General features: G+C 53.5%; 1 protein-coding gene and 1 long non-coding RNA gene across 3 annotated transcripts; one reads left to right on the top strand and one right to left on the bottom strand.

Moving 5' to 3' along the window:
* Positions 1-108: 108 nt before the first annotated feature.
* LOC148756825 (uncharacterized) lies at positions 109-3477 on the bottom strand. Its single transcript, XR_016022500.1, has 3 exons — positions 3050-3477; positions 337-470; positions 109-222 (listed from the first exon to the last, which is right to left on the bottom strand). It is a non-coding gene; the product is annotated as an uncharacterized LOC148756825 (long non-coding RNA).
* Positions 3478-3800: 323 nt separating this feature from the next.
* SCNN1G (sodium channel epithelial 1 subunit gamma) lies at positions 3801-27315 on the top strand. Of its 2 annotated transcripts, XM_088801161.1 has the most exons (14): positions 3852-3954; positions 4300-4467; positions 7297-7641; positions 9431-9734; positions 11175-11365; positions 12123-12226; positions 14672-14835; positions 21055-21153; positions 22768-22885; positions 23416-23494; positions 23569-23626; positions 23794-23855; positions 25457-25532; positions 25822-27315. In XM_088801161.1, exons 2-14 carry the CDS (start codon positions 4448-4450, stop codon positions 26200-26202), a joined length of 2001 nt encoding a protein of 666 aa, XP_088657287.1. In that variant the 5' UTR covers positions 3852-3954; positions 4300-4447; the 3' UTR covers positions 26203-27315. The 2 variants fall into 2 exon arrangements, with proteins under 2 accessions (XP_019605760.3, XP_088657287.1); XM_019750201.3 differs by lacking the exon at positions 4300-4467 and having other exon boundaries at positions 3801-3954.
* The last annotated feature ends 215 nt before the right edge of the window (positions 27316-27530 follow it).

The following is a 27530-nucleotide window of genomic DNA, read 5'->3' as shown; positions in this document are numbered from 1 at the left end:
CACATCAAGATGTGCCAACAAGCTGCGGGTCCTGAGGCGATAATGTGGTGACCTTTGGACCTTCCTGAGATAGCCAAAGAGGTCCGAGATTAAGGACAGTACCTTGTTTAGTAGTACACGGTCCTCACTGGTGTCATCTGGCATAGAAGAAAGGTTCCCCTTCATCTGGGACTGGATATGGAATCCATTCTCTTGAAGGAACAGGAGATGGCATCGCCCCACCTGAGTGGGAAGATAGGATTTTCATCCTCTCGGCATTAGTTGGGACTCTTGGTTTCTAGTGAGAGACACTGAATTCAACATGTCTTAAACGCTGTAGCAAATTTATTGGCTCACATGACTGAAAAATCCAGGAAGGAGATTGGGCTTCCGGTAGTGCTTGGTCCAAATACACGCATTTTATCATCAGGGCTGGAATGCTCTCCATCCCTCAGCTCTGCTTTTCTTCGTGTTGGCTTCACTCCCAAGCCCTATGGGACACACACACACACACACAGCTCAGGATAAAACATATTCCTTTCTGTTATTAGTAGTCTAAAGAGAAAGAGAAGTTCTCCTTTGTAATCTTTCAGAAAATGTCCTGGATGGGCATAGTTTTCATTGGATTGAACTGCAGCCCATGCCCACTCCTGAAAAAAACACTGTGACCTGAGTAGTAAAATAACCTGATTGGCTAGAGCTAGAGCCAGAGGTGGAATCAACCCAACTTGAGCCACAGTTCAAGGACTGAGAAAGGGGGAGGAAATTGTTCGCCAAAGGAAATGCAGAGACGCCTCCAGAATAAAAGGCAAAGGACGGTGGCAGAAAAAAAAGAGAGAAAATATGTGACCACTGCACCATTGCTTTTGGCAATCAAGTCTATAAAATCTGTGCATTTAGGGGACAGTGTGAGTCTCATCTAACACGGCCTTTTCCTAAGTGGCGTAGAAGTGATACTATTGACAGCAAAGGGAACTGTTGGTTCACTTCCTTTTAAGGTTCCTTCCTCACTGAGAACCACATTCTCTGAGAGTTGCTCAGTCACCCACGATGGTGGATCTCTACTGCCATCTCTGTTCTGTGTCCCTACCCTCTTGGTGCTAGCTGATTGGACAGGCGTGAGGACACCTGGCCCCAGAGAAGCTAGCTCATGGGGAGGCCAGTGGCCAATCAGATTTGTCCTAGGGATCCACTGAGACTGAGAGGGTGGTTGGGAACTCAAGAAAGCCCACGAAATCCTTCTCCTGAAGGATCCAGAACTTTCCTGGTTCCCATTCTCCCAAGGCCTTATTTGTGTTTCTCTAGATTCCATAAAAGACTTCTGCCTGTATCCATTTAATAATTTATTGGCTTTGCTTCCACTAACTTGAGTCTGTTTCTGTTACAAGCCCTGAGACAGAAGTGTGTCCGTCATATTCAAGGAACAACATGGAGGCCAATGAGAAAGGAGGACGAAGAGTCAGGCTAAGAGTGGTAGGAGGTGAAGGGAGGGTGACACCAGATGTTGGGTCAGGAGGGCCTTGTTGGTGACCATGAGGGCTCTCGCTTTCACTCTGAATGAAGTAAGAAATCGTTGAACAGGTTTCAGCAGAGGAGTGACATGATCTGGCTCCAATTCAATGGGGTCTCTTTGGCTGGGGTATTGGCAAGAGTCTGTAGAGGGCAGACTCAGGGAGACCAGCCAGGAGGCTATGACAATGATCCAGGTGACAGATGGTGATGGGTGAGAGCATGGTGGTGGCTCCAGAGGTGGTGAGAAGTATAGTGTAGACATATAAATCTGGCCATTGATGCTTCCAGAGGAAAGGAAGCTGCCTATGGTCTAATGAGGACAGAAGCAGTTCAGAGACAGCACTAGTCTGTGCTTTTAACCAGAGGCACAGTGGAAACACAGAAGTCAGAAGTGCATTCATGAACGGAACCAGACAAAAGAGTACATACTCTGCAAGTACACACACTTCATTTATTTGACGTGTAAGAACCAAGAAAACCAATCTATGGTGCTACACATCTGAACGCGGTTGCCGATGCTGGAATTGAATCGAGAGGAGTTGAGGGAACTTTCTGAGACAATTGTTCTATATGTTGATTAAGGTGATGGTTACTCGAGCGTATACATTTACCAAAAACGCATTGACTTGTACCATTAAGATCTGCGCATTTCACTGTGCATAAAATTTAACGTGAATTTTAAAAAGAAATCAATTCAACCTAAATTCACTCTGTCTGATAATGACATAGATCTATTTTACGTCTTATCCCTGACTTCAACGAGCTTGCCATCTTTTAAAAACATTCCTATTTTTATGGCACAGGAAATATATAGAAAGATAGATAGATATAGATACATATAGATGTCTAGATATATATCCCATTAAAGCAATGCAGGTAAGCAAAAATCACTTGTAAGCCTATCCCAAGAGATAACCTCTTTTTAAAGACATTTATATATATATTCTATTATTCTATATGCTGTTTTTGCAGCCTGCACTTTTCTCTTAACTGTTCATTTTGTTGTGCTAATTAAACTGGGTAAGTATATCGACAGGGGAAAAAATCCAACTAGTAGGAATCTATCCCAAGGAAATAATCAGAGCTGTACATGAAGACATTATACAGAGAATAATTTATATTAGTGAAAAATTGGAGGCAATCTTAAAATATATCAACAGACTAAATAAGTTATATGAATGGTATGTTTAGGTAAATGTGTATATTGGCAAAAAAAGTTATTCATAATATATCATGAAGTGGAAAAGCTGGCTGTATTTTACAATGAGAATATAATTGTGTAGTGTATTGTCATTAAAACAAACAAGAAATTAAAGAACAGTGCATTTTTCATAATCCCATTACACACACACACACACACACACACACACACATATATATATGTATGCATGTATATGTTAACCATGCTCGTTTAGTGACGGTCACAGATTATGGACCAGTTTCTCTTTATCATTCGAATTCTTTACAATGTGCCTGTTGTTAGAATAAATGGTTGAAATTTTTAAAGAGGCTTTTCTTTAACTTACCCTCCAAAAATACTGAACCAGTTTCTACTCACCCGGGCACATAGCCCTGTTATTCAACTGTGGTCCTTGGAGCAGCTGTAGAAGCATCACGGAGGGAGTTGGGAACACAGATTCCCAAGAGCCGCGCCTACTGGATTAGAATCTGTATTTCAACGCGATCCTCAGGTAACGGTATTCACAGGTAAGTCTGATGAGCGCTGGGTGAGAACAGACCCCTTCCCCTCCCTGCTCCTGTTTCTTCTCTACTGAAAGGAACTGAGCCCGGTGTGTCTCTATGGTCCCCGCCCCCCACCGCCTCCAGTTGCAATTTTCTAAGCTCATTTCTTGCTGAGTCCCTATGAAAAGGCAGCTGCCCAGATCAAAGGACAAGCGGCCTGGCTGAGGGACGTCAGTGGCACGGGGCAGCCTCATGGGGTTTCTCCTGGTACCCACCTCAGAAGACTGTTGTCAGAATTAAATGTGTTAAGACCTGTAACGCATTGGTGCTGGGCGAGGCAGGGCACCCAACTGGCCCCGAGTGGCAGGCTCTGGGCAGTAACAGGGCGGCAGGAGGCGCTGCGAGGAGCTCGTGGACTGCGCTGCACAGACCCAGCGGAAAAGCAGGGCGCAGCGTGACCTCCGGGCGACAGCAGGCGCTGCGCGGTGCCACCAGGAGGCGCCGCTCAGGACCCACCCGGGCACAGAGCGGCCGCAGGGTGGCAGGCGGCGCTAAGGAGTCGTGGCGGACTCAGGCAGCCGCCCAGCTTCCTTCGCCCGCGGAATCCACACCTGGCCAGGTGGGGGCGGGCCCGGGGGCGGGGCCGCGGGGGCGGGGCCAGCGAGGCTCACAAGAGTCGCGGCCCGGGCGGCTGTGGGATGCTCGCGCTGTGCCGAGAGCAGAACGGAGCGTGCAGGGATCGCGCACGCGTGTGCCCCGGACTCTTCCGAACCCAGTGAGGTGAGCCCAGCCGGGTCGGGTCACACCCGCTCCGGGGTTCTGGCGCCGGAGCGGCCGCGGAGCCCCAGGGCTTTCTGGACGGCGTGGGTGGCCGTGCCGGCATCAGCCGGGGCCTGCGGGTGGCCGGGATGCTGGGCCACCTTCGCAGGTCAGGCGGGTCCGGCTCCCTGGAGTCTGCCTTGGGCGAGAGGGGTTTCTAAGCTACTCAGAAACAAGGTCCCGGGTCGCGCCTCGCCCCCCTTACCCAGCACCTGCGCAGCCTCGGTCCCAGCCCCAGTGAGATGCGTGGACTTGACCGCGACTGCTCGGTTTACCTGTGGGGTGATCTCCCTGGGGTGACTGCAGGTGCAGAAAGAAGCAAAGCCTTGAAGAGGGTCAGCTGGATTCTCTCCCGCGGCTTCGGCCCAGGTTGTCCTTGGGCTGCAGGACAACGCCTGGTGGCTCTGCTCTGAGCTGGGTGTCCAGAGTCGCCAGGAGGAACTGGGGTCCCCGGATGCTCGAGTTCCCTCTCTGGTATGCGGGGTAGGCGAGGTCAGGGGTGGGCGAGAAGGCTGCAGAGAGTCACCGTCCTGAGCCAGGACCCTGGAATTTGAAAGACTCCTTCCTACCCTGTGTGATCTTGGGCAAGTTACCCAACCTCACTGCACCTCAGTTTCCTCCTCTGTGAAATGGGGACAGTGCTAGCACCTTAGTATAATTATAGTGAGGATACAAGAAGGTGATGTGTAAAAAGAGCTGAGTAGGGTGCCTGGGGGGAAAGTAAGGGATCAATAAATGATAGCTGCTATTATTGCTATTGTTGTTATTATTTGAGGAGCAGCATAGCTAGTAGTTAAAGGCAAGGACTCCTGGGTTCAAATCCCAGCTCAGTCACTTTCTAGGGCGACCTTGGGCACGCTACTTAACCTGTCAGTGTCTATTTCATTTGTATAATGGAGGACATTATGCTACCGACCTCAGAAGATCGTTGTGGGAATTCAGTGTGTTAATACTGCTGAAAGGCTGAGCAGTGAATGCCGTGGGTCAGCTATGAATTCTCCCACGAAAGTATCGCTGGAATTAAGTGTGTTAATACTGCTGAAAGTCTGAGCAGTGAATGCTGTGGGTCAGCTATGAATTCTCCCACGAAGGTATCGCTTACTCAAGTAGACACAACCTTGCTTTGCTTTGAATTTGAAATATTGTTTGTGCGAGCATTGATCTGTTTTGTGTTGAGAGATGTGGGTTTCCTTATTTGCCCTGTGGCCTCACTGACATTGGCCCTTGATCTGTTGGGGTCCAGGTTAGTCCTGGGGAAGGGGCCAGTGGGACAGAGGGACCCCAGGAGTTGTCTTCAGTGAGAAGGAAGGTTGGGGACAGGAGCTTGCAAGGAGGAGAAAACCTTCTGTGTGCCAGGAAATTAACCCTGTATCTAGATTTTTCAAACAAACTCTTGCTAACATTTTTGCCTTTGAGTTGCAGTGAGAGAGGACGTGGGGATGGGCAACATTTTAAATCACAAAATGAATTCCACTCCTCTTGCCGAGAGGCGCATGACATGATTTTGAGGGTCAGAGAGTTTCCTTCCTCCTAGCAGGATCAGGTACCCTTGGGTTTGGGGCGGGGGCGGGGGGAGTCCAGTTTGGAGCGGTTTGGCTGCCTCTGGACACCTCACCTCCATCCCCCGCACTAATTCCTTTGCATCCTAAACCGGAAACCTACTAGCAACATAAGTTTGAAAGCCTGCCAGCTTTGTCCTCGCTCCTAATTTCGGACAATATCCCGTGGGTTTAGGAGGGAGAAAAAAAATAACTCATTGAGTCCAGAATCCTGCCTGAAGAACTGCATGGGGTACACTGGGGTCCTTGTCTCAGATGCAGGCCCTCTGTGGGGACCCCCCTCATATCCTCCTCCCCACTGAGGTGTGTCCCAGTTGCCTCTGTCACCCATGGCAGCACAGGGACAGTTTTCAGCCCCCCTCCTCCGTACCTGTGCTCACACTCGTGGGAAGTGGTCACATTACGTGTCCAGACTTTGCAAATCAAGTGGCCCGGGGTCCCTTCTCTTTCCTTCATCCTTTAGTCCCAGGAGCTGCTAATGAACTGCCTCGGATGGAGGGGTGGGGGGGCGAAGAGCACCCAGCACAATACCAGCCCCTCCCAGGCAGGTAGCATGGGGTGAAGGCTGTGGGTTTGAATCCAGTGCCTCCACTTAGGACCTCCACCTCTCCAAGCTCCTTTGCTTCCTCTGTGACATGGAGATAATAATAGCACCCCTACCTGCGGGGTTGTTGAAACATGAAATGAAATATAGGTAGATTACGTGTATATAGATTACGTGTATTGAACTTTCTGTAAGTGACATGTATTATGTATATAGTTATGAGACTATATATGTTATAATCATGAGATGACCCTAGATATGTATCTAGATAGATAGATAGATAGATACACACACATATATGAATTCATTTCTAAAAAAAATGTTATTTCACACCTGTAATTGAACTTTCTGTCATTGAGATGCATCATGTACATTGATGGATGTGGTAATTTGCTTTCCAACACTCTCCCCCAAACAAAACTGTTATTAAATCAAAGTGTACTCACTCTATCGTAGAATCAAGGAAATATGGCACAGCCCCCGGCAAATATTAAGTGGCCGATACTCGTAGGCTATTGTTATATCAGGTGACTTAGAAACACTAACAGCTTGACTGGAAAGAGAAGAAATGAAGCAGAAATGAAACAGAAACTTTGCACTTTCCGTAAAACCACAGGAGAAGGGCTGGGAAGACATGCCAGCCAGGAAGGGACTGAAAATGATCTCAGAGGGCTGTCGGGAAATTCTCGCGGCAGATTGTATCTCTGTCAGCACGGATTGGCAGGGCCCTTGCTCTGTGCCAGCCCCTGAGCTGGGCACCAGGGGGCAGGACGACCTAGGAATGCTGCCCTCCTGGAGGGCAGGCTGATGGAGGCGACAAGGTCACAAGGTGCAGGGGACAACCCTCAGTCACGGAGCCTGACTGGGTTTCTCAGAAGCCTCCAGCCTCAGGCGCCAGGGGAAAGGTGCTTCAAACCAGTCCAGGGAGTCACAGGTTAAACCTTACCCAGCCCCCACATGCCCAGCCTGGGGGCCACAAGAGAAGGAGGCAGCCCTTTGGCACATGTGGTGGCCAAAGAACAAACATCCTGGAGAAGGGGCCAAGGCCCCAGAATGCAGACAGCCCAGCCCAGAGAGGGAAAAGGGAACGCGCCTCTGAGGGCCCGTGGGCTGGTGTTTCCCAGCGCCCGGATTCCGGGGCTGTGCCAGCAGGCCTGGGGCCGCGAGCTCACTCCCCTGCCTTTCTTCTCTGCCCTGCAGCCTGCCTGCCCTTCCCAGTACCCTCGCCATGGCTCCGGGAGAGAAGATCAAAGCCAAGATCAAGAAGAATCTGCCAGTGAGGGGGCCTCAGGCACCTACCATCAAGGAACTCATGCGCTGGTACTGCCTCAACACCAACACCCACGGCTGCCGTCGCATCGTGGTGTCGCGTGGCCGGCTCCGGCGCCTGCTCTGGATCCTGTTCACGCTGACGGCCGTGGCCCTCATCTTCTGGCAGTGTGCCCTCCTCGTCCTCTCTTTCTACACTGTGTCCGTGTCCATCAAAATCCACTTCCAGAAGCTGGACTTCCCCGCCATCACCATCTGCAACATCAACCCTTACAAGTAAGAGGCGGGGGCAGGGCCCCCGGCAGACGCCACCGTTCCTCCCCAAGGGGACACACACCAGCCCGCAGGCACGCTTTTCAGAAATCCAAATCCGTTGCCAACCTCGGTCAATTGCTTTCACCCCAGGTTCTGAACCTGGACCAAGTCTTCAGTCCGTCAGCTGCTTCTGAGGACGGGCGAGCCCCAGCAAGGCGGGGGGGGGGGGGGGGGGGGGGGGGGGGGGGGGGGCTGCAGGGTCAGTGTCACGTGACGGTTAGACCCGGGATGAGCAATCACCCCCCACCTTGGAGACACACACACACACACACACACACACACGCACGCACGCACATGTGCACGGCCCAGCTTAGCCATTTCCCCTGATCTCTCCAAGCTCACACCCTCACTCTCCCCAGATGTGAGCTCAAGCCTGACTCACGAGTGACACCCAAGTGGCTTCCGGAAGCATCTTGGCTGCCCCAAATCCTCACCTGAGTGAACCCAGCCCTACTAATTGAGCTCATTGGATTCTGGGCAGAATCAGCGCTTGGTACTGCCCCATCGCCTGCCGCAGGACCTGTTCTAAATGGGTCATGGACATATTTCTCAGGATTATTGAAAACTGGTCTGTGAGGCAGATGAGAATCTTTCAGAATTTGTCAGAGCAGGTGTGGGAGTGGAGAGAAGCGCAGGGGAGGAAGACTGTGGAAGGGAACTAGCTGGTCCAGTCATCAGCGAGTTGACGGCAAACTTCAAAACCAAAACCACATCTAAGTCTCATCCCCCACCTCAAAGACTTTCTTTTTTGTCCCCCCCCCTGCTCCCTCCCTCCTTTCTCCCTTCTGTCCATTACTTGTTCCATAATCATCTAGAAATTGTCACACACTGTGCTCTGTTCTGGGGACAGAACTGAACAACTCAAACACTGTCTTTGTCCTGATGGAAGTGATGTCATAGGAGAGTGAAACCTAACAAATAGAATGAACACTAATAAAGTGACTAATAGTGACCACTGAATTAGACGACAGATAGCTAGATGATAGAAAGAATAAGCTCATTGCCTCTTCCCAACAACCCCATTGTACAGATGGGGAAACTGAGACACAGAATGGCTAAGTGACTTGTCCAAGGTACACATCCAGAACCAGGATGGGGAACTGGAACCCCGGGAGACACTCTGAAGTTTATGAAGTTTTATGTGCTCAGTCCCTGTGCGTTCTGCGTATGCACCGAGCAAGGAGGAGAGAGAGGGCAGAGTGAAGAAGGAGGCCAGAACCATTTGGTATTGTGAAAATTAAAAGATGGTATCGTGATGCTTCAAGCCGTCACCTCCTGTTTCATTGTTCTGTACTCTTGGGGTTGTCACGGTAACCGTTACACCGCTTCCCTCCCAGCACTGATTGGAGGAGAATTGCAGGGCAGGGGGACGCAGGCTGGGTGGAGGCAGAGCCTGCCCCCTGGGTAGACTCCCAGGCTGCAGTTCTTTACTTGTCTGCACTGTGGCTGGTTTATGGGAGGCACCTACAGTCGCCACTCCTGAAATGCTGGTTGGAGCAAACTCGTCAACACACCCTGAGAACAAGCAGATGGTAGTGGCAGAGGTGAAGCCACAGGAAGTCACACAAGGGTCACACAGGGAGCTGCCCCCATGTACACAAGCCAGCGGTCACTTCGGGTGGGGCAAATCCGAAAAGGTCTGGTCTCAGCCAAGGGGCCAGGAGCGGCGGGCACGAGGCTGACACACGAGGATGGAGAAGTGCCTGCATTGTGCCCGGGGCGGCCCTGACTCCTCCCCCCACCTTGGCAGGTACAGTGCCGTGAGGCCGCTTCTAGCCGACTTGGAACAGGAGACCAGAGCGGCCCTGAAGACCCTGTACGGCTTCTCAGAGATTGAGTCTCGGACACGCCGAGAGGCCAAGCCCTGGAGTCGGGCATGGGAGGGCACCCAGCCCAGATTCCTCAACCTGATCCCACTGCTGGTCTTCAAGGAGGGCGAGACCAGCAGGGCCACCGACTTCCTCAGCGGGCGGAAGCGGAAAGTCAGCGGAAGCATCATCCACAAGGCGTCGGACGTCGTGCATGAATCCAAGGAGATGGTGGGCTTCCAGCTGGTGAGTCGCGTGCTCGTGGAGTGGGGCGGGCTGGGCTGCAGGGAGTGGGCCCAGGGGCGTTCCTCCTTGGCCGGTAGCCCCCATGGGCCCGCAGGAGGAAACACACCCAGTTAGGGTGAATCAGCCACAAACCACTGAAATGGACACAGGCCATCGTACGCAGACAGCAAATGTCTTAGAAGGCGACCAGTAGCTGACGGAGGCCTCTGAAAGGACAGACATGGGGGAAGGTCCAGGGGCCTCGGTGGCAAAAAATGATGGGACGTCATTTCAGACACTGCTGCTGGATTCAATAAGCTTGGACTGTTTTCAGTCATGTTGTTCATCCATCTATAAAGATGGCTTCCCACCCCATCTTGGGACTAGCTGATGGCCGAGCGTGGGTCACCTCTTGGCTCACAGACGGTGGGCACCTGGATGGACAGTCTCGCCAGACTGTATCCAAAGGGGGAAAGGAAACTCCACCAAAGCAAAATCGGGGTGCAGATACCAGAGTGAGCAAAAGAAATAAGAATCAGTAGAAACACCCAACGTTCCTTGCATTGCTTCTTTTCACGAGGGGCTCTGGCCTGACTTCTCATCTCTGCTTCTTGGCCCCATTTGAGGGGCTTGGAAGAAACAGCCATTCACCAAAAAAGAGTCCCATTACCGTCCCGGGCAAAGTCACTCATCGCCCTGCTCTCCCTGCCCCACTGTGGCCGCTGCGGGGCGAGGGCCACTTCTAGATCTTGTAGCCTTGAGCGCTGATTGGGACCTTCATGGCTCCAGTCACAGATCCTGAAACAATGGCCCTTAATCCCTGAGACTTTTCCAAGTCCTCCCGGGTCCTTTCATGAGACACGCACAAGGTTCTCCTTGACACCAAAATCAGTCTTTGCATGTCTGTCTTTTAGGGGCGTTTCCACGCCCTGCATGATGAGAACGTCTGGAATGTACCACTATTTTCCCGATAAAGCTCTCGTTGTTGTGTATCTTACATGCTGCTCCTCCCAAGTCCCATTCAAAGTTGGAAGGGATGGTATTTTCGTCAACATTCTGTCGGTGAAATGATGGCTACAAAACGGCTCCCCCAAGACCCCACAGAGAAGCCGGGTCAGAGTCTGGGCTAGAGTCCAGAGTTGTAGACTGTGGAGCCGATGGGAAACGGCGAGGGTTGCAGAGGAACTCAGCGACACTCAGCCGAAGCCCAGATGTCGGGGTGGGGGCTGGGGGGCACCCTGAAGAAGCTGGTTTGTTTTCCGCCTGTTTTAGGGAGTCACGTCCTTCTGCCCTCAGCGCCTTCTTGGTCCTTCAGGCTTGAGGATAACGTCCCCCAGCCCTCAGACGTGAGGAGAAGCCCGTCCTCGCCCAGGGCCCCTTCCTGTCCCCCTGAGCATCTCAGTTCATCTGAAGGCCCGCGTAGGGCCGGAGGCGTCAGCCTGGGTCTCCTCTTGTTCACAGTGTTCGAACGACACGTCGCATTGTGCCGTGTACACCTTCAGCTCAGGGGTGAACGCCATCCAGGAGTGGTACAAGCTGCACTATATGAACATCATGGCCCAGGTGCCCCTGGAGAAGAGAATCGACATGAGCTACTCTGCCCAGGAGCTGCTGGTCACCTGCTTCTTTGACGGCATGTCCTGCGATGCCAGGTGTGTCCTGCGATGCCAGGTCCAGAGAAGGGGCTGCTCTCCCTGCTCTGAGCACAGGGCCCCTCGCATGTCCAGCAGCTCAGCTGTAGGTCTGGGGAGGGAAAGGCTCTCTTCTCACTGCCCCGGCCCTTTGGGAAACAATGTACATGGCAGCTTGGCTCCAGTCAGTGAGGAAAGCGGACGTGGCACAGGGTCAGAATATCCTGAAGCTCGTTCAGTTCCTCATCAAGACAGAATAATTGATGGTGTACGTCCAACGCTGTATATGACCATCACGCATACCAACAACTGAGAACCACTGGTCTAGCATAGAGGATGGGTGGAGGGAGGGAGGGACGATGGGAGGGAGGGACAGACAGAGGGGGAAAGAAAGGTCTGTGAGGCGATTCCTCCCCTGGGGACCATTTCCTAACGGGATTGGAAGGGAACATGCCAAGTGTTGGCTGAGAACTTCAAGAGGAGGGGAATTGGGGGCAGACGAATGGCACAAGAAATGCCAAGTCAGATGGAGACGGAGGCGAAGGGTTAAGAGGGAGCTCAGAAAGCAGAGAGTCATTCTGCATCAGCGTGTCAGCTGGGATGAGGGGCCTTGTTTCTCATTTATCAGAGGAAAGGTGGGGAAAGCGAGTCACGTGCATCATCCACCGTCCACAAAAGAGAGTTGGCCCTGTGAGCACTGCCCGGCCCGACTTCGGCTCCGAAGCTCTAGGGGAGCTCCCAGCACAGCCCCTTCTGACCCCATATTCTTTCTCCGCAGCAACTTCACGCTTTTCCACCACCCAATGTATGGGAACTGCTACACGTTCAACAATAAACAAAACGAGACTATCCACAGCACCTCCATGGGGGGCAGCGAATATGGTAAGAAAGTCTGCACCCAGGGGACCCTGGGGCACAGGACGACTGGGGGTGCTTGAGCCCCCCGGAAGTACAAGCTCTATCCACTTGGGACAGCACCTGTCTTTTTGCAGTGTCCCCAGCAGGGTCCACATAGGTTCCTTCCTTCCTTATTAGTGTGGCCCGATTTCCTTTTTGATGTCTCCTCTTTACCTTCGAGAGAGCGTCAGGTACGTGGCTGGGGTTCCTTCTCCTGGGAAACCAGCCCAGTTTAAGCTTGCAGCCGGAGTGAGTAACGCTGGCTTCCAGGTGGACTTAAAGCCAGGTGTGCTGGCAGGAGATTAGGGAGGCAAACACACCTTGATCTTAGCTTCGAGGACAGAGCCAGAGCCAAAACCCGGCTCTGCTGCTCGGTGTGTGGCCGTGTACAAGTCACGGCCCTTCACGTGCGAAGTGGGGATCATAGCGGGACACCTGAAATAAGGTCCCCAAGACTGGGAATGTCCGAGGCACTTAGAATGAGACCAGACACACACGCGGTCAGTCTGCTCAGGCAGCCATCACAAAACACCCCACGTGTGGCTTAAACAGCGGACGTGGATTTCTCCCAGTCCGGAGGCCGGGTGTCCATGGCGAAGCTGCCGGCCGCTTTGGTTCCCGGTGAAGCCGGTCGTCCCGGCTGCAGGTTCGGCCGCCTTCTCACGGGGCTCCCGATGGCCTTCCCTCCATGGCAGGCAGGGAGAGCGCTCACTCTGCTGTCTCTCCCGCTTTCTGTAAGGACACTGGTCTGATGCGTTCAGGGCCCCCCCCTTCTGGCCTCGTCCAACCTTCATTACCATCCTGAAGGCCCCGTCTCCAAACATAGTCCCAGGGGGCATTAGGGCTTCAGCATGTGAATGTGAGGGGAGCTGCAGAGGGGACACAATTCAGTCCACAGCTCGCACGAATGCTAGCGGTGGCTGTCATCGGTATTGTCACCGCCAGTCCTCGCACGGCTGCCACCCATGGTGCCACCACCACCTCTAGTACCACTGTTTCTCCTGCTCCACTGGTCGTCCGTGGGGAGGTGGGGACTCCACAGATTGGCCTGGCTGACCTGCCAAAGGAATCCCTGAACGGTCCTCAGCACACGTAACGTGACCAAGAGACAGACATGTTCCCACAAGGAAAGACAAGGCCTTGTCTTGGAGGACGACCGCACTTGGCCTCCTAGCCCTGGTTACTGCACACTCTGGGTTCTCACCAAGTCTGCAGGAAACCGCCGTCTGACGGGAAGCAGTAGTCCGGAAGCCAGGAGCTTAGTGTCCTTGCCCAGTCCTGGCTCTGTCCCATGTGGGCTGTGTGACGTCAAGCGAATCGCTTCCCCACTCTGGGCTTCAGTTCCTCTGTGTACAAACGGAAAAAGTCAGAACGGCCCTTCTTTCAGCCCATATTGGCCCTGTTCCCTCGCTCATTCATTTACCAAACATGGATCGAGTAACGGCTATCTGCCAGGCCCTCTTCCAGAGGCCAGAGCCGCAGCAGCGAATAAGACAGATGCCATCTGCCCTCCAGGGGCCTTGCACTTTAGTGAAGAGAGACAGATAACAAGCGAGTGACCTGGCGTGTGGACGCTACCCAGTTATAAACCCTAACGAATGCTGTGAGGAAAGCAAAGCAGCCCCGGGGAAGAGACAGGGGCTGGGGTTGGGGCGTGTGCGTTGTCTCAGGGAAGGAGGTCCAGAAAGGCCTCAGTGAGGGGGGCTGTGTAAGAATCAGAAGGTCCGTATTAAGGTCCATCCGAGCAAGTCTGAGACCCTGAGAAGGAAAGGCTCTAAAACCAACGGGAGACCAGTGTCCTTGGAGCTTCTTGGGGGCCTGGGAGGGTGGGCCGAGGAGAGAGAGGGCGGGAGGTGCTGTGTCATCCAAGTCTTGACAGCCAGTCAGGTGAATGGATTGATTCTAGAGCATTCCCAAGCATCCAGTGAGATGCCACTGAAGGGTTTTAGGCAAGAGGTGACCTGATGTGATTTCTGATTTTAAAAGGTCCCTCTGGCGGCAGGGGCAAGAGGGGGACCGGGCAGAGAAGTTGGGCCAGTGATCAGATACCCCATTAGCACTTCATCTCCCCCTGGGCACCCTCCCTGAGGCTGTAAGCGGCCACAGCACTGCACGTCCCACGGATGGTCACCCGAGCTCCCCAGCTCAAGGACCCCGTGGAGATGCACGTCCCGGGCGGGCTGGCACTTCCCTTACGCTCAGCAGAACTGCAGTAGTGACCCTGCTTTTGAGCCCCTATTTTGTGCCAAGCCCTGAGGACACATCAGTGAGCAAGTCAGGCCAAACTGCTAATGCAGGGACCTGCCCACCTGTCGCTTGACGGAAGTGCCGGGGTCGTGGCGTGGAGGTTCCCGAAGCAGAGAGAGAGGCAGGCTGCCCCAGGAACGTTCTCCTCGCCTCTGGCCTGAGCGGGCTGCGTTCTCCTCCCAGGGTTACAGGTCATCTTGTACATACACGAGGAAGAGTACAACCCCTTCCTGGTGTCCTCCACGGGCGCGAAGGTGATCGTCCATCGGCAGGACGAGTACCCTTTCATCGAGGACGTGGGGACAGAGATCGAGACCGGGACAGCCACCTCCATAGGAATGCACCTGGTAAGGGAATAAATCGTCTGTGGTCTCTGTGGACGTGGCGAGCAGCGCACATCTTTGTCAAGGATAACCAGTGAGTGTCAGCTCATGGATAAGAGCGTCAGTGCCGAAAGGCAGCTCGCGCCTGCGTTTTCCAGTGGTCGTTCCAGTGGTTGTACGGAAGCCTGTCTGTGTGTCTGCTCTATGGGTGAGCAGGGACAGAATGCCGTTTGGGGAAAGAATCGAAGGAAGCCTCCCTGTTCCAAAGACATCAGCGTTTATGGAACTAGTGCTGGGAGCAAGGCATCAGACACTAGCCATATAGTATTTGTCAGTAATAGAAATCGAGTGAATTACCAGCTTTCTGGGCCCCCTAGAGGCTTAGGTGCCTGGAAGCCTGTGTTTAAAGGCTAATGGAAAGCCACTGGGCCCGCAGAGGTCTAAGTGCCATCACACTGCCATCAGTTTCACCTCGTCTGCCCCCTTCTCCCTCAATTCTTTGGCCTTCTCTGGCCTCAGTGGGTGCTGAGAACACTCCCACCTGTCAGCAGACGCACGTCTGGGCTGCAGACTCCATCCCAAGTCAGCCGTGCCCAGGGGCAGCAGGAGGGCAAGGCAAGAAGTGTGCCTGTGACCTGCAGCCCTGCGGTTTTTTACGCCAGTGCCTCTCTCTCTCTCTCTCTCTCTCTCTCTCTCTCTCTCTCTCTCTCTCTCTCTCTCTCTCTCTGTTTCTCTCTCTCACATTGACTCTTAAGAACTTACTTAAAGGGAGGATATACACAAAGTAAAAATCCCCAACCATAGCAAGGAGTACACCACGCCGGTGTCCCCTTCCCTTCCTGACCTCGAGGCCCGTCCGTTCTCTCGCAACCCTGGACAAGAGAGCCTGGCAGGATGGCGCTCTATGAACCCGAGGGAGGTGTGTCGTTTAGGGCCTTTGTTCCAATGAGGGAAGTTTGCTCCAACGTGAGACGTGTTATGTACAAACTCGGCAGTGTGGACGCTGACTGCCCAAGAAAAAGAATCTTGAGCCCCAACCTGCTCAACCTGTGGCTTGAAAAGATTTTGTGGTTCCACTTAAGGACCTGTCACTGACTGCTCTGTTCACCCAACTCCCAGATGAGAACAGCGAACACTCTGCGCCAACATTTCCCGTGCAGCTTTCTCTGCACCCTGTTAAAGAGGGACCTGGAACTTGTCCCACATTCTTCCCTTTTCCTCTCACGCCCTCCTTCCCGCCTGCCTCTCACAGTGTCTGCAGACTTGGAGGGGAGTCACCAGAGCTTGCAAAGGGCCGAGAACCAAGGAATTCTGCCCTCTGGTTTTCTGCTTAGAAATACCCACCACGTGGTTAAGCAAATGTTCTCTTTACCAACGGTGGGTAAACAAAGACCTGGGTGGGTGTCCTGCTACACCTAATTTGAGATGTATAAAATCAAAGCCACAGAGCAGGGTCGGCCAGCTCTGCATTCTGATTTATGAGCACCTAAGACAACAAAGACCAGGAATTACTAAGAGGTCAGTAGGGAGTCACTAAGAGTACGTCCAAACAAGCTGGACTCCCTTCCTCTGTTCCTTTGCCTTTATTTGTTTGTTTGTTGCATGGGCACTGGACGCTGGGCGACTCAGCAGTTGGTCAGGCAGCTGGTTACACTTCCTTCATTCATTGCGGGACTGTGTGTGCAAAGCGCTGGCTATTCAGCAATAAAAACAACAGCACACCTACCTTCAACAATCGTACCTTTAAGAGGAGAAGTCAACACACCTTTGCAATGCAGCTCCCAGCTCTGTGGGGACAGGGGTCCTCTCTGTCTAGTCCCGGCTCAGCTCTTGGAACATGATCCAAATACTGTTGCACGGATGGATGGATGGATGGATGGGTGATGGATAGAAGCACGTATGGACGGCTGGCTGGCTGTAAGCCCGGACAGAAGCTGTGCGCAAAGACTTTCTAGATGATGGATTCTTGAAGGACAGAATACAGTCTCAGGCAAAAACTGTCAGGAAAGGATAGTCCAGATAAAGGGCAGAGCAGCTACAAGGTGGTCACAGAAGGGATTTTACGCCACATAACGAAACTTTCTGAAAAGTCACTTTGGCTGAAGGGTAATCAGGATATTGGAAGCAGCATATCTCCAGTAATTCCAGAGAGAAATGACACGCACCTTCACTGAAGCAATGGCTATGGGGATGAGCAGAAGTGTGTGGACCCGAGAGATTGCAGCAGAGCTTGACAACCCAGGTCAGCGAGGAAGGGCCAGGGGAAGTTAGATTGGTATTCAGGTGCTGGCTTGGGCCGCGGGGTGGAGGGCGTACAGGCTCAGAATCAGGGAATACAAGGGAAGGAGGTAAATTTGGGGGAGAAGACGACCCCTTCCATGTGGGACGCACCCAAGCTGTGAGCCTTCGGGAAATCAGGTGAAAACGTCCAGTGAGCTGGTGCTATGAACCCAGAGCTCAGGAGGAAATCAGCGGGGGCTGAGGAAGGTGGGTAACGTATGTAATTCCAGACTTAGAAATAAAAGCCGTCACCAGAGCCTGAGGCAGCCTGCAACTGTCTAAGGGCCGGGCAGAAAGAAAATGGAGCAAGAGAGGCTGCTAAATCAAGGAAGAGAGTTTCAAGGAAGGTGGGAGCCAAAGGGCCAAATGCAGCCGAGGGGTCCAGCAAGAGAAAGGGAGAGAGGTGTCCTCTGGGCTTGCTAACCAAGAGGTCGCCCGCCCGTGTTCTGAGCCAGAGGAGTTTTCAGTGGCAGGAGCAGAGCAGAAAGCAAAGCACAATGGATTGGATCATGAATGGGAGATGAAGCAGACAAGAGTGGACGGCTCCCCCGGGGCGTGGAGCCAGCCCTGTGGGCGGGGGACGGCACTGTCACTGCAAACCCTGCTGGACGTTTTTATCTTAAAGCACATACACACTTCTTTTCCCAAGCGTATGTACGGTAGGGATTAAGTGTTCAGACTCTAGAGCCAGACAGCTGGGGTTCAGGCCCCAGCTTTTACTTGGTTGTGTAATCTCTGTGTGTCATCTGTAAAATGGGGGGGTTGGCAATCAAGACGTTACTTCATAGGCTGGTGAGAATTCAGTGACTCGATTTGTGTGAAATGCTTAGAACATGCTTTGCATGTAGTAAGTGCTCCCCCAAATAGTGGCCATTATTATACATTTTTTTAAAAAAAGAAAAAAGATGTGAAGAGAAGGAAGAATAAGTTTAAAACCAAAACAGGGGTTGAGGAAGGTTTTTCGTGTCCTTTATGAGGAAACATTGAGCTCTTCCATACACAGAAAGAGTAGTCATTATTTGCCATATGTGTTGCAAATATCTTGCCCCGTATGTGCTTTCCTCTTAGTTTTCTTTATGCTGCTTTTCCGCATGCAAGAACAGCTAATGTTTACATAGTCAAAATCTTTTTCTTCTTTAGTCGTTATATTTATTGAGGATTTTCCCTCCTTGAGATCAGATTCTGAGCTGAGTTTCCTTCTAGTTATTTTATTATTTCATTTAATTCTTTACCCGCTCGCCTTTTTTTTCTGCAGGATGGGAAGGGGAGATAGAATTCCCTTCCTCCAAAGAATTAACACATCCTGCTCACTTCGTATATTGAGTAATTCTTTCTTTCTCCATTGATTAGAAGTGTAAACTTGATCATACACAAATAACTTTTATGATGTACGACAATATAGAAACAGAACAAAAGGAAAAAGAGCTGAGCCACCCATAATTCTGTCTAGGGCGTCATGCTGCCATCTGGGCTTTCCCTGGCACGTTCAGGCCTTTAAATACATGAGCTCAAGACTCCTGGGCAACTGCCCTCCTTCCCCGGATTCTCAGAAGGAAGCAGATAGGGCCTGGTTCGAGAAAAATGGGTCCTGTGTCTGACACATACACCTGCAAACACGCATGTGCTCACATACATGTGTACACGTGCGCACAGACATGCGTGCACACTCACACGTGTACACAACGTAACTTGCACACATTCACCCACACAGATACCCAGTCTCATTTCTGAATCCCTCCCTAGGCTAGAGGCGAAAAGGTTTACCCACTTTGTACAGATCAGCAGTTCTGGAAAGCTGATAGTGGAGTGGAGGAAAGAGACAGGGAAAGAGGGAGAGACAGAGAGGGGAGAAAGAGAAGGACAGAGGGGCGGAGGGAGGGCAAAAGAGAGGGAGGGCTAAAGCAACCTGTCCAGGCTCCTGGCTGAGGCGCTGAGAAGCTGAGGGGCTTTCCTGCACTCTCAGGCAGCCCTGTGCCCCACCTGCCTGACCCCCAGTTGCTTCAGGAAACAACCTGAACGATCCAGGCACTTTCAGTTTGATAAGCATCATTGCAGAGCAAAGGGCCATTGAGCACTCAGAAAGCATAAAAATCAAAAGATGGTATCTGACAGTCAGTTCCTGGAAGTGACCAGTTCTCCAAGTAGCAGGAGCAGCAGCCACCTTAGCTGGCTGCACACGGCTCACCCGAGTGAACAGACCCTGTCACCACAATGCCGGGGAGTTACCCTTACGCCCCCCAGGCAGGTAGAGCTCATAGCTGTCACTCAGACAGGACAGCTGAGACAGCTCCACAGATCTGGGGGCTCAGGGAGCCAGCTGCTGGGAGAGGCGTAGAGGGCAGCATTGAACGGGGGCGCCCTGAGGGAGGCCACTGCCTGGTATCTCTGTACCCCAGTGCCCAGCCCAGCCCTGGCATGTAAGAGAGGCTCTAATTTTGTTTGCTACCCAGCTATTAGAGGAATGAAGCAAGTCTGTTTGTTCTGTACTGGCCCGGAAAGTCGCTTACCTTTACTTTTCCTGAGAATGGGAGACTGCAGGGCAAAGGGACTGTGTGAGTTTCGGTGCCCACCTGCCTATCTGCCATCGGGATTTTTGATCAGTTGGAGTGGGTCCCCTGGGGAAGAGAGGAGACCAGGCGCCTCCTTCCCCTCTGTGTGCCTCTGCTGTGGAAATGTTTCTAAGTGACCCCTGTGGCTTGCACTTGAGGCCGTCACTGTTACTGGAGGGAGACCCGCAGGCTAGCAGATGGGTTACACTTGAAACAGGAAGGAAGTCTCGCCTCACACCTCTTGATTCCTTTCTCCCCCCAGGTATCTTTCTCTCTATCCAGCCACTATTTAAAGAAAAAAGAATTGTCTTCCCTCCCGCAAACCTGCCATCCATTTTCCCTTTACCCCCCGCTCTCAGGAAAACACAAAACTGCACACACACACAGCCTGGAACCCAGCTATGAGCTGAACACAACTTACCTTCCATTATTGTTCCCTCCTGGGAGACATTACTCTTTTTCCCTCCGTAGTGGGCTTGTCCGGATTGTTTATTTGCCATGACAAATATTAAGCGAGAGCCACATTGAGTAAACCACAGTACAGTGTACGTCAATAAGGTTCTGGAGCGTGAGTCACGATTCTCTTACCTCCTCTGATCAGGGCATCGTTCTCCTCCGTTGGGCACCTCGTCGCCTCTCTGCACAAAAGTCAGGTTTCCCAAGTGAGTTTCTGGGGCCAGAAGACAAAAGGATAGGACCTCAGCCATTCACGGGGACGCTGTGCCACACGGCACACGGCACCGCTCACCCTTCTCACCCTCCCCGTGGGCTCTCCAGGGGCTTCCTGCCACCCTGAAAACCAACGCAAACCCGTGTGTCTACACAGCCCAGGAGGCTGGCGTGATTTGTCCTTGGCTTTCCTGTCTGACTGCATCTCCGGCGACTTCTGTCCCCTTTGCCGCGTTCCGGCCACCCCGGCCCTCTCCCACCACCGGCCCTTGCGGCTCCCTCTGCCTAATCGCCTTCCTCCATTTCTTGGCCTGTCCAGCTTTCTTGCCATTCCATGGGGAGCCTACAAGTCCCGGCTCTCAAGGCATCTTCCCTACTCACTCTGTTGAAAACACTGCCCCCTCCTCCCAGCCTCCCGGTCTCTACACAGTTCCACAGGTCACTATCCCAAATTACCCTATTCATTTGTTTGCTCTTTGACCATGTGGCTCCCCTACCAGAATGTAAGCTCCGTGAGAGCAGGGAAAGGGTCTGTTTTGATCACTGTTGATTCCACAGCACTTAGAACAGCACCAGGCACCTAGCAGGGGCTCAGTAAATAGCTGTTCCGTGAATGAGTAAATGCCTTTCCAGCTCCCAGGGCTGTGAGCGATGCCCTCCCCCTCCCCCTCCCCCTCCCTCACCCCACCCCCACCCCCGCCCCCCCGCCTGGGTCTGGGCTGACTGTGTGCTGCTGTGATTACAGACGGAGTCCTTTAAGCTGAGTGAGCCCTACAGCCAGTGCACAGAGGACGGAAGTGACGTGCCCATCAAGAATATCTATAACGCCGTGTACTCCCTCCAGGTACGGGCTGCAGAGGACACCTTGCCCTGGGTGGTGGCCCGGACCCAGGAGACAGAGTTATATATAAGCTGGGTTGTGCCTGGGACCAGGAACTCTGGTGAGAACCCCTGGGGTTCATCCAAACCCTTCCACAGCAAGTGATGCCGGTTGGTTCCAGTTGCCTTGCATCCGTCTGTAACCGGAGCTTAACTGATTCCCTGAGGTTTGCACGGCACACAGTGTACAGCCAGATAGGCCCACTTCCTACAGGCATCTTGGCGAGGGGGGGTGGGGGGGGGCGCAGTCTGGGGGAGACACTGGCTGAGGGGTTGTCAGCTTGGCTCCCACACCCTCGCGTGTCCCTCACCCGCTGATGGCCTTGGACACGTTGTATCGTCGCCAACAATCCCAGGGGAGGTTGGATATGACCGGAGGCTGCTAATTGGCCCCTCCAGGCCCATTCCAGGCTGTACACCTGGTTTTTCTGGCCTGGACGGTGTTTAAAATTCAGGGAATTTCACAAGAAAACCCAAATTCCCAGCTTCTCCTGAAAAACCAGATTGGGCCTGTATTCCTGCAGGAGAAACAGGGAGTGGAATTGCCCCATTAAAAGAGGCATGTGTTCTATGGTTCTCCACCGGCCCCACCGGCCCCAAGTACAGGACTTACATCCCTGGCCCCCATCGGTGGGAGTTTTCAACCCTTGCTTGCGATCATCTGTTACGCCTTGTCTCACGTTCTGGGAGTCTGCAGTCCACCTGCTACTGGGGTACCCAGAGAGTTGATGAAAATCATCCCAGCAGGACAAAAAGACCAGGTGCCCTTCCATGTGGAGTCCTCTTACTTACATCAGAGCTGAGCTGGCAGGTGGTGGAGACACTGAGTGAAAAGAGACTGTTAGAGAATAGTCTGCTTATAAGACATAGAAATGTAATCCAACTGACTGTAAGACCGAAAAAAGAAAAGTCAGCTCAATGGAAAGACTGTCCTGGAGAATATTTAGTGAGACAGGCTGCCATGTACAAACACTTTACAAGTGTTTCATTTATCAATTTGTTTCATGCTCACAACAACCTCACGAAGTAGGCCTTGTTATACTTATTTTAAAGATGAAGACACCGAAGCATCAGAGAGGTTAATTAACTTGCCTGAGGTCACACAGCTGGGAGGCGGAAAAGCTGGGATTTGAACTTTGAATCTGAGTAGCTTGCCTTCAGAGCCCCTAGCTTTTATGCTCAAGCTTCATGGCTACTGTGGTAGCTTATCATCCCCAAGGATCCAGCATGGGGGGCTTGGACCTGAGAATAAAAAAGTTGGGGCCTGTGTTAGTTCCTCTGTTTCTTGGCCTCTGCTCCAATTCCCCACTTATGTCTGGGTCGGCGCTCACATGATGGAAAATGGCCACCCCAGCCCCAACTCTACTCAGCCTGGTCTCCACCTGTCAGTCAGTCTAAATCCTTGATGAATTTTCTAGCTTGGTCTCTTTGGCGTCAGCCCCCACCCCCCACCCCGGCCCCATCAGCTGTGACCTGAGGGGCCCATTTACATAGGAGGCTGACAGCCTTCGGCCAGTGGGGAGGGAGCTCTGGCTTCCAGTACAAGGCGCCTGAGGGCATCAGGGCTCTCCTGTTTCAGATCTGCCTGCACTCGTGCTTCCAGACCAAGATGGTGGAGAAATGTGGGTGTGCCCAGTACAGCCAGCCTCTGCCTCCAGGAGCCAGCTACTGCAACTACCAGCAGCACCCTAACTGGAGTGAGTGAGACGCCCCCAGCCTTGCACACCCCAGGAACCGGGCCAGCCCAGCCCCGGCGCCAGCCCATGCTAAGACAGGCCCGGCCCCTGCCTCTACGGCCTTTTGCCGGCGGGAGGTATTGGTGGAGAGATATTACCCAGTTTTACTCCTGCCACCCAGCCTGGCTTGAATTATGCTTTACAGTTAAGGACCAAATGCTACTCACCAGCTTGTGCAGAGAGCTTGACGGCCTCTGTCAACTCCAGGAGGCAGGAACTAATGATCGTACCCTTTCACAGAACAGGTAACTGAGGATCAGAAAGGTTAAGCAACTTGCCCAAGGTCACACAGCCAGGGAGAGACAGAGCTAGGTTGCCAAAGCAAGGGCTGCCGACTCCCCAACTCCTGTCTCCCAACATCACAAAGCAGTATTTGTTTCCAAGATGCCGTGTTTGTAGACAGTGGCGGGAGACTCTGGGGGCGCCATTAGAGAGCCCTGGGAAGGCCCCGGAGCCCCAAGGCTCAGGCCACCCTGTATCTCATCCCTCAGTGTACTGCTATTATGAACTGCAGCAGGCCTTTGTCCAGGAAAAGCTGGGCTGCCAGTCGGTGTGCCGGGAAGCCTGCAGGTGAGTGCCCCTGGGGTGAGGGGCCGGGCCAGGCTGGACCCGGCAGCCACACTCACCCTGCCCTCCTCCCTTAGCTTTAAGGAGTGGACACTGACCACCAGCCTGGCGCAGTGGCCATCTTTGGTTTCCGAGGTATGTTCTCTACCCTCACTTCCCCCTGGAGCTCCTCAGTGTGGAGCCAGACGTCCTGCTGGGACACCTGGGCGGCAGGCCCAGGGCAGGGGCTGGGGCTGCGTGCAGAGAGGCTGGCCCTGGCCTCTCCAGACATCCCCAGGTTGTTCTTTCTTCTTCCATCGCAGAAGTGGCTGCTGCGCGTTCTCACGTGGGACCAAGGCCAGCAAATAAAGAAAAAGCTCAACAAGTAAGTTGGCTTGCACCCCGTGTCGCCTGCCGGCCGTGGGCACCCCGCCTCGTCACTTGCTTCCGCCTTGCCAAACCCTCTGCTTTTCATTCACTCCTTCCGTTATTCCACAAATATTTATCAAGCTCAAATCATGAGCCAGGCCCTGAGCTAGGCCCGGGGCTCTCAATGCTTGGACCACGGGGAGCAAACACGTTTTGCATTGTGGCCTGTGGAGTATATAACAGAAATGCAGGTCTCGTGAAAAACAGCACTTCCGTGCCCAGCGAGCTCGGGCTGCTTGTCAGACGGTGCTCACAACTGGAGCCCAGCCTCCTGCTTCCGTCCATTCCAGGTGGTCACGGCACAGTTCTGAACGGCTGGTGCTCATAGCAGCTGCTAAAAAGTTCTAGTGTCTCTGTGGATGCAACCTGGTCTTGTCCGTCCTATTTCCCTTTGTCAGAGGCACTGGTCATGGCCCAGTTAACTTACTTCATGGCTTCCTGCTGTATCTTGACCCAGTTGGAAAACGACCCCACTGACCTTTGCACTTCTAATCCCACTTGAACTTTCCACATTGACATTCACTTCCGATGGACCTTTAGCAAAAATCAGCCAGGCCAGAGTTCAGAGACCTCAGCAAATGGAGACAAAGGTGGGAGAGGATGGGGGGATTGAACTCCCATCTCTGTGGGCCAGCACTGGGCCTGGCAACCAGTCTGGCCTCCCAACATGTAGTAAACGTTTGGTGCCAGGTGCTCTGTGAGTGTTGGGGTACCATGACGACCCAGCAGACATGACCCCTGACCCCAAGATGCTCACGGTCTAGTGATAAACAGACTCTGACCAAGCAATGGCACACCATGGAACCGCTATTGCCAACCGCTGACCTCCGAGGCTAACTCGAGCGCCACAAGAAGTTACCCATTATTTCCGGCTTTTCCGGAAAGGCCCAAATCTCTATTCTCGCACAGCACCGATGAGCTCTGTAATAGCTGGCCCACTAGAACGCGTGTGGCCTTGCCTATAGGAGGCAAATCAGTGCAGTGGTTAAAAGCACAGACCTCAAAGCCTCCGCTTTTGAGGTTTGAATCCTGGCTCTGCCAATCCTGAGCTGGGACGATTCAAATATCCTCCGTCCCAGGGCCGTGCAAATTAAGTGAGTTAATTCACGTAAGGGCCTTGGCCCAGGGCTTGGCAACACAGGAAGTGGCCGCTGAATGTTAGCTGCTATAATGGTTATCACCATGCTCACCTTCTACGCAGGCCACCTCATTCACCTGCCTGTCTCCTGTGCGTATGTGAGATTGCAATCAAACCACCACGAGTGTCAAGGTTCAATGGAGAACAGGGTGCTGTGGGTGGACAGCTGGGTGGACTGACAGGCGGAGGCTGGGAAATGGTTTTGAGTGAAGGAATGGCGTGAGCCACCAGAGCCACGCTGGGGCTGCGTTCTGCGTGCAGAAGGAGCCCAGGGGCCAGGTCCTAAGACGCCAAGGCGCTCAGAGGCAGAGTGGAGGTGGGGGCTGGGCAGGAGGGAGGACCACGCAGAAGGGCTGGTCGCGTGATCGCGTGCAAAGGTGCCCAATTCACCCTGGTCCTGCCTGTTGGAATTTCTGCAGGACAGACTTGGCCAAGCTCTTGATATTCTACAAAGACCTGAACCAGAGATCCATCGTGGAAAGCCCTGCCAACACCGTGAGTAGCTTCGTCCCGGGACCTGTCCTGGGTCTGCGAATGCCCATTAGCCTGGCCTCGGGGAGCAGGTCAGAACACGGGGGTCTAGCCTGAGCTGGTGGGGCCACCCTGCGCCAGCCAGGCCTCATATCAGAGCAGGCAGAGGGCGAGGGCACAGGTAGCCTTCCCTCTTCATCCTCCAAACCTGTTCAGGGCCAGAGCTAGCCAGTGGCTCCCTTGGGAATCGGGGTCCCTGCACGAGGCCCACGTGGAGGGGAGGGTCCCCCTGACGGCGTGGCCTCTCTCGCAGGTGGAGGTACTGCTGTCCAACTTCGGCGGCCAGCTGGGCCTGTGGATGAGCTGCTCCATCGTCTGCGTCATCGAGATCATCGAAGTCTTCTTCATTGATTCCCTCTTTATCATCGCCCGCCGCCAGTGGCAGAAAACTAAGACGTGGTGGTCCCAGCGGCAGGCGCCCCCCTGCCCGGAGGTGCCCCCCAGCTCTCGGGGCCAGGACAACCCAGTCCTGGAGATAGACGACGACCTGCCCACTTTCACCTCCGCTTTGCGCTTGCCGCCAGCCCCGGGGGCCCAGGTGCCCGGCACACCGCCCCCCAGGTACAACACCTTGCGCTTGGAAACGGCCTTCTCCAACCAGCTCACAGACACGCAGGTGCCGGCTGAGTCCTGAGGCGGGTGGGCAAGAAAGCTGTAGCCAGGACCACCAGCCATGGTCTGAGGACGAGGACCCTGTCTCCTGCACACGAGGGGACCTTGGGCACCCCCACCCGCGCTTTCCAGAGACATCAACTAAAAGTCTGTTTTGAACCACAAGATGGGGTCTGGACGTGTGCAGGGGACCTGCTGGGCCCTGCCCGGCGACAGTCACAGCCAGCCCGGGTGACATAGGTCCTGCAGCCCCAACCCTTAGCACTTCAGCGACGGAGAGAGATGGGGGCCGAGGAAACGGTGGTGAGCTGGACAAAGGCCGCAAGTGAAGCCTGACGAGAGTTCTTTGCCAGAACCCGAGAGAGAAAGACTCCAAAGCCTCCAGCCAGGCCGGGGCCCCAGGATGTGCCCTGAGGCATCGAGCTGACTGGCCGGCTGGTGCCAGAGTCAGGAGGATGCCCCCCGGCCTGGAGATGTTTGCCACGAGCTTCTTGTCATTGTCACTGGGGCAGGGTCTCCTCAGGCAGGAGCTGGCCCCACGTCCTGGGAGTGGGTCCTGGGAGTGGGTGACGGGGAGGCCTGGGGTGTGACAGGAGGCCCCCACTCTGGGGGTGGGGGTGGGGATGGGGCAGCTAAGCCCGTGCCCTGGGCGCCTTTCCCCAAGCACAGAGGAGCCAGTTAAAGGGCACTGCTGGGCACGGCTGTCCAGGGGTAGCCGCAGGCATAAAGCCTTTCTGTTAGGCTGGTCCTCCAGGGCAGACCCCTCTACCAATGGCGGCCTGCCCCTCACCGACCAGCCCGCCACTGCAGACAGCCCACTTCCTCCCTCCCGCATTCACGCCTGCCAGCAGGAACTCGCTAAGCACAGAGTAGGTGTTCAAGGCCAGCCAGAAACAGTGCTGGGGGTCCTAGGTACTTACAGAGACTAGTGTCGGGACTGCAACCTAGGACCCTCAGGCCAAATCCTGTTTCTGCCTGTGACCTAAGAATGGGGTCCCCTCCCACACACACACACACACACACACACACACTTTTCAATGGTTAAAAATATCAAGAGAAGAATATTTGATGACTCATGAAAATTCGAGAAGATTCAAATGTCAGCGTCCATGAATAAAATTTTACTGGGACACAACCACCTCGTTTACATATCATTTACGGCTGCATTTATACTACAAAGCAGAGTTGAATAGCAGTAAGAGAGACCTTAAAGCCCAAAAGCCTAATATATTTACTCTGGCCCTTCACCCAAAAAAAAAAAAAAAAAGGCACAGAAAGGTTAAGTGACTTACGCAAGGTGACACAGCCGGGAAGTTGCAGAGCCGGGTCTGATTCCAGGCCGTCTGACTT

The sequence above is a fragment of the Rhinolophus sinicus genome, chromosome 10 (genome assembly GCF_057876585.1).
Source record: "Rhinolophus sinicus isolate RSI-liver-muscle chromosome 10, RSI-T2T, whole genome shotgun sequence".
In the NCBI taxonomy this organism is placed as follows: Eukaryota; Metazoa; Chordata; class Mammalia; order Chiroptera; family Rhinolophidae; genus Rhinolophus; species Rhinolophus sinicus.
Note: the sequence above shows the minus strand (reverse complement) of the source record. Positions and strands in the feature narration are given on the sequence as shown.

What these genes read in the sequence shown, in the direction of transcription:
- SCNN1G (XM_088801161.1), top strand. Translation starts at nt 4,448, where the DNA reads ATGCTCGAGTTCCCTCTCTG. An exon ending in ATGCTCGAGTTCCCTCTCTG is followed by an intron (nt 4,468 to 7,296) that starts GTATGCGGGGTA and finishes TCTGCCCTGCAG; the next exon opens with CCTGCCTGCCCTTCCCAGTA. An exon ending in GGCCATCTTTGGTTTCCGAG is followed by an intron (nt 23,627 to 23,793) that starts GTATGTTCTCTA and finishes CTTCCATCGCAG; the next exon opens with AAGTGGCTGCTGCGCGTTCT.